The sequence below is a fragment of the Homalodisca vitripennis genome, chromosome 8 (genome assembly GCF_021130785.1).
Source record: "Homalodisca vitripennis isolate AUS2020 chromosome 8, UT_GWSS_2.1, whole genome shotgun sequence".
Classification (NCBI taxonomy): Eukaryota; Metazoa; Arthropoda; class Insecta; order Hemiptera; family Cicadellidae; genus Homalodisca; species Homalodisca vitripennis.
This window is the reverse complement of record NC_060214.1, coordinates 8917161-8929313: the sequence shown is the minus strand read 5'-3', so window position 1 is coordinate 8929313 and position 12153 is coordinate 8917161. Positions and strand designations below refer to the sequence as shown.

At 33.2% G+C, this 12153-nt stretch overlaps 1 protein-coding gene across 1 annotated transcript in view; it reads right to left on the bottom strand.

Annotated features, from left to right (window-relative positions):
• LOC124367095 (CD63 antigen-like) overlaps positions 1-12153 on the bottom strand; it is a 47351-nt gene that overhangs the window by 13558 nt on the left and 21640 nt on the right. Inside the window, exons 2-3 of the mRNA XM_046823750.1 lie at positions 4968-5156; positions 614-784 (exon numbers count right to left, since the gene is read on the bottom strand). Of these exons, the coding sequence (XP_046679706.1) occupies positions 614-784; positions 4968-5156 (360 nt within the window). The remainder of the gene's footprint in view (positions 1-613; positions 785-4967; positions 5157-12153) is intronic.

The window sequence follows — 12153 nt, the reverse complement described above, 5'->3', positions numbered from 1 at the left end:
GAGCTGGCTGTGCTGGTGGCCATTTTGACTTTAGATCCTTAAGAACAATGTTAAACCTTAATTTTTATATATTTTTTCTTAATAACTTAGAAAAATATTTCAAATTATTTTTTTCCTATTAAATACTAAACTAGTACTTAATAACTCAGCTTTACAAGAAACTGTAGAAAACGTTTGGATGTAGGCTATAGTAATTATAAATTTAAAACAAGACACCTCCCATAATATATGTTCAAAAATAAGGGTGTAAAAATGTTTCAGGTCTATCGTTGTTCATATGGGGTGAAACGCTTGGCCAGATTGAGTTTTACAATTCAGTTTACTGTAGACTTTTACAATTAGGTATGTAAGACTAGGGAAAGTTAAAAAATATGTTGTTAATCTATCTAAAAATAGTAGATCTAAAAATGTTCTATGTAATCTTATCCTATTAAAGGTATGTGAAAGACGTGTCATCTACTTTCTCGAAGTTTTTGTCAACATCAAAACACTCTCTTTCTTTAGTACATAACATTAACAAAGTAGATCGATTACCCCTCCCTCCAGAGTTCCCCTCCCTCGAGAGTTCCCCTCCCCCAACTCAAATCCTTGATATGTCACTGGATACCCCTACCTTCCTCTGCATGGAGTCCCAAGCCGACTGCTCGGTCTGTGAGTGAGTGTAGTTACCCATGGAACGCTTGAGCGTGGACCTCATGGCGCTGGCGAACTCCTCCTTGGCCACGCTTGCCGCGATACCCACGGCCAGTTCGATCACAAATATCACCAACAGCAGCACTGCGAACTGACCAATTGGACGTGAGGAATGTCACAATACTAGATCACAATGGGTCACTCAACTCAGAAATACAAATCTGCAATGTTTCAGACCTGAAACCTTTTTGTTCAAATTCATGAAGCCTCACAACAATTTTCTGCTTTAGAAAACTAAAAAGAGGCTATTATGAAGCAACGAAAATTTGTCAAAATTGTTAAACTGAAACATGGACTGAGAAAAAATAAAACTTAACTATACTTCGTCCAGAATCGTGACTGAAAGAGCATGGACATGCCAACTACGATTGGCAAAATACTCATTTTATACCTTAAAAATGAGATACCTCCAATAATTCTACAACCAAATATATGGTCGTGAGATTTAACATTCGTCCTATTAGCCTACAATAAACATGGTCCCCGTACAGACGGGTCTTCTTTTAAAAACAAACAAGAACATTTTAATGGGTACATTCTTAAACCAACACTAAAACAATAAAAACTCTTAAACCACCTTATAGAAATATACGACTACAGACACACTTCCATTAGTCGACAAATACCTACCTGCATTACGTACAAAATCTTGTTTTTTCATTTGTTATTGAATTAAAGTAATTTTATTAAATGTGTCGTATCCATGAAAAATAAAGAAAACAAGTCTAAACACACGTGTAGTGACATCTAAAACGATAATGATAATACATCCCAATACATTTAAATGCCAACTTAATCAAAAGGCTAACATAAATTAAAGATAGACCTACAATCATGTTAAAAAGTTTGTTCACGATAATTCCGAGCTACTTGTTAATAATAATCCGTGCAATTTGGCGGTCATCGTTAGAAATATAGTGGACTACAATATTTACAAATAAATAGTGTACGGCCAAATTTAAAATGACAGTATACTAGCATTAAAAATATGGTGTAGTACAATATAAAAAAATAGTGTACTAGCACATTAAAAATAGTGTATTAGCACATTTACAAAGATAAGTGTACTACCATACTTTAAAGGTTAGTTCACTAGCGTATGTAATGGTTCAAAAATCAACACCGTAGTAGGCCTATTATGAATTGATAAAACGTCTGACAAAGTTCGTTGATAAAAAATGACCTTAATCAGGAAATTCAAGTGTACTACCCAAATTCTGCATCCAACGTCTCTTGTTTTTTATAACCGAAAAAGGCAGTATCCTAACGTGTTTAAGTTGACAATGTTTTGATTTTACATAAAAGTAGCCTAATCTACAATAATTATAAGAGTGTTATTTTAATTCACAATTTTCTCTTATTGCTGCGGATTTATATTTGCATCAAAGTGGTGTTGCTGGGATCGCATGACGATTACTACAGTCTTTGTTCGAGATAGTGGGCGAGCGCGGCATGCAACCCAGCCTAGTGTCTTTGTCCACATAAACAACCAGACTCGGCCAGATACGCGGGCCAACGTACTGAATAGGGTCAACACTAAAACTGCCATTAGTACTGATGTACTTAAACCGATCTTTTTGCTCCATCTCAGTTTTTATCTATCCGGAGTAAAGTTTTAGGTTAACAATCCGACACGCGAGTGCGCCTTACAGCTTAGTGCTGCCTTGTAATTATTTTGTTTATCGGCACATAAAAGTGGCTGTGTTTTAGTTTACTCTCGCTTTCAAGACACCGTATCTTTATAAGCTCGCTGGGTGTCTATGCTTGGCCTATCTCAGTAAGGCAAGAGTACGCCACGCCACGTGCCGCGTAGCAGGTTTCGCTAAGGTTACATGCAAAATTTCATTCACTAGATGTCCTGCGGAGAGATAGACAGACGTACAGAAAATACATGTTTACAAGCTCACGGTAGGGAAAAGAAATTGTGATAGGCATTAAAGACTCTCAGCCAAATTCTATGGTTGAATATGCACCATCATAGAACTCTTTCCTGTCTATGTAGAAATGGTTACATGCAAAATTCAAAGTGTACAGTTAAACATTCTCGAGTTATCTTGCCACATGATACGTTCACATTTTTGTTCAGAAAGTTAGCTTTTACAGCAGTGTTCAAATAAAAGTTCCGGTAAGCTTGTGAGGGAATTCAAACGCATTAGTACGCTGAAGTTAAAGATTGCCACTGACTTTTAACGTCGACTCAAGGACGTAGCCTGGGAGGGGGGGGGCAAGGGGGTTTGGACCCCCCAAATTTAAAATTTTTTAAATTGCTTTTGTAGTATGCGGTTATGATTTATTTTAAATAATTCAGTATTACTGACATGTACTGCTGAAATATCGTTCTAAACAAAGAACTTTTTAAGGAACAAAATGGGTTCTTACTCTCTGTCCACTACAGGAAGATATAAATTAATTATCTGGACCCCCCCGCCCCATAAGACCAATGCAAACATATTCGCTAACGCTCAGCTAAATCACATGGCTTAACATGTACCGTCATGGGACTCAGTTTTCCTCGAATAGAAATGAATTTAAAGCCTATATTATGTCAATTTGTTTTCGATATATCGTGTGGACAAAGGCAGATATACAGACAGACAGAAATGAAGTCCCACAGCTGATAGACTACATCTCTATATGCGTAATTAGTGATGTTTTCTTATGACCCCTGTTGTTTTTTTTCATGTATATTCGAGTACAGTGTATAATAACGTATTATTGTGTACTAAAAACGGACTAAAATACGAGTAAGTAGACACTTTAAACAGTTTTTTTTATAAAGGAAGATTAAAAGAGTAATTTTTACTTAGCAAAAATAGCTCTATATATTTGTATTTCACTTCATCGATTCATAACCTCAAACTTGGCTCGTTTGGTTCAAAGCCAGTGTAGTAGGGTGGAGTGTGGGCTAACAATATCCGACCAACTATCGAAGTAATCACCCGGTGAATGGTGTCGATCCATCGATTGACCAATCAATCACTATTCACAAACATTGTCGACAGGACTGCGTGCCAGGAACTGAAGGCTCTCTTGTATATTTTCCAGGGTCAATGTGCTTTGTGAAGTGCTTCAAGCTGAAGGACGCCTATTAATCCTTGGATGACAAGTCATCCTTTGCAATGTGGAATCTTATTGTTCAGGAGTCACACTTGTCTGTTATTACGATTTTAAGTTCTTAGTCTTATCGTATTGTTTCTACACTTCAGTGTTTATACTATAATATTAAGATTACGCGGGAGAGAATGTACAAAAGTCTTACAAAATAATTTTTAGGGTCCCCCGAAGTCAATAATTTCGAAAAAGATGACTGCACACAAATGCGTAAGAAAAAAAAATAAAAACACATTTAAGTTAAAAAATAATTAACTGTATGAAAAATTTCAAAACGTATCCCCACCCAGCACGGATTAAACTTCTTAACAATATTCTCATTGATCATTTCGCCTTCTGAGTTGTACAGTAATATTTGATGCCCATAAAAAACACAAGAACAAGGGAACAGCTGTCAATAGCGCAATCTGATGGCCAGGCATAGTAATATCATTGAATTGACCTAGCTCAGCTGTGTTTCACCTGTCTTCGCCTCTTCTTGTCTTAATTCTCCTGAACCATAGATCTGGCAATTTCTATTGCAGCAGGGCACTATTTTATGTTTTGCAAGCGTACTTTTAGAAATTCATTACAAATATTTTTACACTCAATCTATCAAGTGTTGCTGTCTTCTGAAGTGTATTGCTTATAACATTCTGAAGTTTATTTAAATACCAGTAAATATACACACGTCTTGTTATATATTAATTTTATGAAGTTGAACGTATAACTTTAACATTTTGTAAACAAAATCTACAAGTTAGATATCACAATGTGAGATAGCAAAATATTACTAAAATTTGATTGTACAACGTTACAAAATGAAACACGAATAAATGTGAGATAACCGTTCTTTTTTCCAACTTTTGGAAGCTCATCAACATTTAAACATGATCCTTTTCTTTACAAATACAACAGAAAATCAGCTTTCCATCATGGTGGTTAGTTGGGTTACAAATAAGTTTTTATAATTTACCATTTTGAATATTGTGATTAAAGAGGCGAACATATAGCAGCTATTCCTTTCCTATTCTTTTCACAATTTTCTATATCCATATCCATTTCTATTTATGTTTTAATATCAGTGTAAAATAGTGAATAAACTATATAGTATTTTGTAATATAGGCTACTCGTTTAGGTAATAATTACAGTAAAATAACTGATTAATGAAATATCCAGTTACCCCAATGAGCATGTAGTAGTTCTCTTTGATAGCTCCGCAGCAGCCGAGGAAAGCGATGAAGAACACGATGGACCCTGCGATGATCAGGACTATGGGAGGAGCAAGGACCTTGTTCTCCAGGAAGTGACTGTAACTGCCGACTTCTGTCAGGACCAGAGCTCCAACTAGGATGATGGCCAGTCCAGAGAGCTGGAAGTGCGGAAAAGGAACGTTCTCAGGTTATCATAAATCACAAGTTTGAACTGAACAAACTAAATATTTCACGACCATTATTTTACTTTGTACATTCTCTTTTCTTTTAAGCATTCTTTTGCATTTGTTGACATGATTCTGCACTTGGCTTTCCAAATCCTTTTCTTTATAGGCTAAATCTTTTGTGACCCCAAGGGAAATTGTTTTGTCGCAATCTGTATATTCTATATGATGGACAATGATATCGACTTTTTGTCCCTTCCGCACCCAACTTCTAAGGCTTATGTGTAAGAAAGTACTCTTCATGGGCAAAGTATTAATTGAACTCATTACAAATTACAACTACTGGTCTCGTGTTCACTGTCTTTGCTGTTATTTTATTTTATACTAGCTGTTACCCGCGGCTTCGTACACAATCTTTAGAAAAGTCCTTATATTACTCTAGTAAAAGCAATAATGCGCGATTAGCCGCGGGGTGGTAACAATAATTAGACGCGGTAGTTCGTCAATAATTCGTATTATTTTATAACGAAAACTCTTCATTTTCAATAAACCATTACAACAAATACCCACGGCTTCGCAACACGATTTCCTACAGAAAAATTGGGACATAGGAGGCATATTTCTTTTGAATGTCGTTATTACCCTTCTGAGATAAAATGATAGTCACTGAAAAGATACTCCAAGCTCATGATCTATTTAAGATTTAAATTTTAAAACAGTCTCAATATGCACCTGTGAAATAACTGGAATTTTCTCCAATATTCCATGGATTTTTGTATAAAAATTGAAACTATATTAGACAGGAGTCAAAAAGTCGGAATTCATTAGCGCACATATAATGTAATAAATGAAGGCGCTCAATGTAATTTTGAAACGAAAATAGGCGAACGAAAAAGTGTAAAGAAAATTAAAATTAAATGATATAAATATCTTTGTCGCATTATTATGGTTTACAAAGATTAATATGGTTTACTGATTAAAATTTGAAAAGGCTCCTTCACATAATAACATATGTTTGCTGCAATGCATTTCTTACGGGTATTTCTGTAACCAGTGGGCGGAATCCTGAATCGGGGAACGGGATAAAAAGTATCCTATGTCCTTCTCCCAGTTCTTAGCTACCTCCCTACCAATTTTCAGCCAAATCGGTTCAGACACGTTTCTTGATTTATATATAGACTATAAATACGCGATTTCTACACGACTATTTCTTTTATGTCGTTTTATAGACTAAGGTAGTCACGGATACTCCGCACGCTGATTTAAATTCCTACAGAAAAAATTGTGACATAGGTTTATTTTTTTGAATGTCGTTATACCCTTCTGAGATAAAATGGTATCTCACTGAAAGATACTCCAAGCTCATGATCTGTAAAGATTTAAATTTTAAAACAGCCTCCAGTCTGCACCTGTGAAAAACTGGAATTTTCTCCAATATTCTACAATTTTTGTATATAATGGAACTATTAGCCCATTAGGACAGATGGAGTCACAATAATAGACGAAATCATTACGCACATACGATGTAATAAAATGGCGTCAAATGTAATTTTGAAACGAAAATAGGCATATTGTAGGTACATATTATTACAGTCAAAATGATTATGAGCTTCAGATGTTAAGCGAAATTGCGTATGGTTTTTATTTTAGGCTTTGCGCGTGTATCACTTCTGGATCAAATTAGTTATATCTCCGATGCCATGATTGAGCTTGCTTTGTTGTCTCGATCGAGAGAATATGTACACGGAGTTTTGAGAACCATACTTCTGTCAAAAAAAAAAAAAAAAAAAAAAAAAAAAAAAACAACTAAGGTTGGTTTTTTATAACGTTCTTTATATTTGTAGCCAACGTAAGATAGTAATTTTGATATCTGCATTCCTCTTCTGATCAAGCATGAGCATGGTTTATATTAGATAAATACTGCAGTTAAAGGTGAATTTTTACGTAAAAATTTGAATTGTATTATCTGGATAGTAAAGTCTATGTTTAATAGTGATTGCAGAAACAGTTTGGAACAAAAATTTGCTGTTTCTCTTAAGCTTACTCTATGCTTTCAAACTATAAGTGTAAAGAAATTTAAAATAGTAATTAAATTATATTATAAACATATAAATTTCTTTTGTCGCATTATATATGTTTACAAAGAACAGCTGATTAAATTTGAAAAGGCTCTTTCACTTAATAACATGTGTTTGCTGCAATGCATTTCTTACGGGTATTTCCGTAACTTTTAGAGACCAGTGAGGCGGAATCCTGAATCGGGAACGGAATAAAAAGTATCCTATGTCCTTTTCCCAGTCCTTAGCTACCTCCCTACCAATTTTTCAGCCAAATCGGTTCAGCCGTTCTTGAGTTATAATTAGTGTAACTAACACGACTTTCTTTTATAGATATAGATAGATATAGATTCCCTAAGTTCTTTAAATATAAATCATTGGAGGACTCATACATTAAATTAGAAGACCAACCGATCAGTCAACCATCATTAAAAAAAGAGCCGCTTTGGTTACCAATTCTAAAAATTAACCATCAAGGAAACTCAAAGTAACAAGGAGATTTATTAACAGTGTTTTGTTAAACAGTAGTTGAATAATTTATAAAGAAACAACCTTATGAGTTAAGCTTTCTGTTTATATCAGTCACAATTTTCACCATAAAAACATAAAGTAATGTATAAGATAAGGTGTTGATTTATCAAACACCCTCTAGAAAGAACCGATAGCAAAACATCGACCGCAGAATAACAAAAGGGCCCACCCGAGTTTCCTCCTTTATTCCACCATATTTTTCTCCCGTGATGATCACCACTTACTGTTGGCTTCTGATCAGTTCTCTGTGGTTGGTCGGTGAGAGCAGACCTATTGTGACATGTATTCATTAGTTCAGTTTTAATAATTATTGTTTTGCTTCCATTAAGTGCGTGTTTAGAGTTAGTTTGCATAGATTCAACACACAACATGGTTATTGTGATTACTGCGTGTTACGATGCTCTGGTATAATTTGTGTATTTTTACCTAGATTGTAGTTAGGTTAGTTATTCACCTGATGAAGAGATCAGATTGGAGATCTTGAAACGTAATGTTAGTAATTTTTGTATCAATGAATAATGGAAAATGTACAGATAACAATTGCTTACACTGTTGCCAGTTTTTACGTGTATGAAAAATTACTGTTGTCACAATATCAGGGAACAGCTGTTGTTCAGCAGCAATTTGGCAACACTGCCTCAAACGTCATCGGGCTATTTTGGTGCGCGCTGCTCTAGTCTCTAATTGTATTGCGTTTAATTCCGGAGGAGAGAAAAATAAGTATTTGATACATAATGTTTGCTCTATATTTATTAACATAATTATTCCAGAATAAAAGTAATTTGTAAAATATCATATAGTACTATACAATATGAAGATAAAATCTTGAGGCATGCCATCAGTGTTTAGTGGTTGCATGCCGACCGGTTCAGATTGTTGTTGATATGGCTACTCATGAAACATTGGTTCGCAGTATATGTAATAAGCTGACGATGGTTACTGTGTCAATGTCACTACTACGACGTTAGAGTTTTTATTGCGTTTAATTGTTAGATGTTCTCTTTTTAAATAATTTAATTGCCAGATTAACCAAAATAATTTACTTCTGCAATTCATGTGATTCATATGAAATAAGAATGATTTGTTTAAACTCTTTGTTATAAAATGTACGAACAATAAATTTTCAACACCAGTATTTCCCAAAACTAAAGATTCGTTTATTGCTTTTAAAATATCACTACACAAATGGTATAGGCCCTACTATACTTTTTTATTTTAAAGATTTTTTACGTCGTGTTTTTTATAGTACTAAAACAATAATTGAATATTCATAATTTTATTTTAAATATTTACTTGCTTCAATATTTGTCCCTCGTTGCATTCACAAAGCAGAGAGAGTAAGTTTAAATCAATACAAACAGAATTATTCACGGCACCAAGATTGCCGCGGCAGTAAACGAACGTAAAATATGTCCACGTTGTTGTAACTTTTATAGTTCACCTGTTTACAACGGTTAACGAATAAGTAGGCTTAAAATTAAAGAGAAATATCACAAAATATAGAAAATATAATAAATTACACTTGGATCTAGAAACTACAGGAACTACTATTGGTGAATATTAATAAACTAAAATATAATTACTGTCATTGGACAAAAATTAGTTCAATTTTAAGTTTTATTTGTTTAAAAAGTACAGTTTCTTCACACCATGACCAGATTGGATTAGGAAGAAAAATTGTATCTGGCTTTTATTTTTTGTGTAATAAATAACACATCATTTAAATTAACGGAACCGTAAGACTATAGTTTTTATTATTACGACACATGCACTTAATAATATCTTGTCACAGTATTAGCGAAAAGAAAATAACAATGAACTTTTAGTAAGGAGCTAAATCAGTCATACAGTACTTAGAAAGGTGAGAACAGCATGTTAGTATTTAGTATTTGAGTAATACAGAGGTAAATAGTATATTCGACTATTCTAGGATGTAATAAATAAAAATATTCTGTACCACAAGGTCAAGTATTAAGCCCATTTTTGTTCTCGCGTTGATTGAATGCAATGCAAATTATAATTGCATGCATATTCTTATTGCGCTGTTGCTATAAATGATTATAGCATGTTATCCTAAAATTAAACTGGTTTGTCTGTTGGCACATAAATAAGTTCAAAATATTTGAAGCAAAGTTTTCAATAAAAGACACATTTGTTTATCTGCGTATGATAGAAACGATAGACGTTTAAAATAAATTCTAAACTAAATGACACTAAATTCTTGTAAACCCCCAAATTAATACTATTTCAACTAGAATAATACTAATTAATCTTGAATTGGTCAAACTAATTAGTCCACCACCTGCAATAAAACTTGTTTGGTGAAATATTTTCAAAACCTTCTAGTAATTTAATATAAGAGATGATGAAATTAAGAATAAAAACAAATCTGTAGAATTAAGAATTAATAATATATGATATTCTTAGCTAAACTAAAAAATGTTGAGCAGCTTTGTTATAAAATGTCAGGAATATTCACAATCAATTGTGTTTTATTCATTGTATTTATAGAGCATATTTATTATAGTATTGGAATTAATTAAGGTAAATATACAAAAGTAGTACAAAAAATTCGAATAAAATATCATGTATACATGTACATACACACTGCACGTACTGCGTACTGTGTGTATGCACGTTAACAAGTTTCTTAAGAACTCCCTGTACTACTTAACAAACTTTGAGTTTAGCTATGTTTTTGTCAAAAACTGAACAAACTAAACGTTCAAAAACTGAAAAGTCTAAATACCTAACACAAAGAAGGGACAATTGCAAAAAATTATTCTGTAAAACAAATTCCAAGGGAGAAAATGGATTTTTCGTATTGAGTGGGAGTGAGTAATGCAAATTTATGCTGAACTAAAAATACTAGCATAAAGAATGAAAATTTAGTAAATTTAAAGAAAGGCAATTTAAATGTCAGTGTAGTAACCGCTTTATAATTAAACTTAATTACTCTATTTTTGGACCTTACGCATTTGTTTTAATACGTTTTCGCAGTAATTTTGAATTATGTGTTAACTTTACCAATATATGTACATAATTGTTTAAAATTAAGTTTAATAATAATGAGATTAAATAAAATTTTTTCATCCGATGTGGTTCAGTGGAGTACATTTTTAAAGAGTTAGTACGAGATCATTAAATAGTTAGTACGAGATCATTAAAGAGTTAGTACGAGATCATTAAAAAGTTAGTACGAGATCATTAAAGAGTTAGTACGAGATCATTAAAGAGTTAGTACGAGATCATTAAAGAGTTAGTACGAGATCATTAAAGAGTTAGTACGAGGTCAGTATGTCTTACTGTAGATGCTCAATATAGGCTATGTATGAACAGTTCCTGTATGAACCCTGCCTGGGTCAACAGTAATTAAAATGCATTTTACTTCTTTTCTGTTATGTTTAATGTATTTTCAATTTCAATACTTACATAAAATATAATTTTACTGCTTATGTTTACTTTTAAGAGAACAAGGGATTTTATTTGGTGATATAATATATATAAAACTAGCAGTTGCCCGCGGCTTTGCACGCAATTTCCTGTTGAAAAACAGTTCACTATATTTACGTACTCTTTTTCTATCACATTATAAACACTCCTGAGATAATTGATAGTCGTTCCTTCGTGAGCCTCTTGGGCGCATTATGAAGGTATGTACCTTATCTCCTGTCGCTATATTTCGTGGTTATTGCTAGGCGTTGATAAGTTATTCAGTACAATTAATTTATATAGATGAATCTCGATAAACTAATTAGGTTATAAAGAACCAAATTCTGTCTGTTAAAATTAATTTTTTGTCTAAAATATTTCCAGTATTTTTGTGGACTTTGCCTTGTGCTCCGATCAAGAAAATGTATCAACGAAAACCAATTTCGATCATAAGCGTCTTCTTTCGGCTCTTTTCATTTACCTTCGATCTAACCAAATTCGATTACCTTATGTGCAAACATTCACGGCTTTGTACAATGAGGTGGTTTTTATAACAGCGTTTAATAGTATTGTCAATGCATTAGATAGTTTATTGATCACGGGTGCAATCTACATTTAAAATTAGGCAATAACTTCTTCTATGCAATCTGCATTAAAGCACTATACAATAAATTTTAAATGTAAACGAATGTTTCTGTCTCTTTGATAAACTTCAGCTGAAAGTGTTAACAGCTGTTAAACATCAGTTCACATTACGTGTCGTAGTGCAGTCTGCCGGATCCAATGTAAAACACTCCAAAATCAACAATTCTTACAAATGAAAAATTAATAAAAAAAAAATACATTTTCCAGAGGACCAAATTGTGAATCTAAACAATTCTCGGATTCCATTGAAAAAAAAAAAACACAAAACATTTCATAAAAATCGGTCCAGTCGTTTAGGAGGAGTTCAGTCATATACACACGAACAC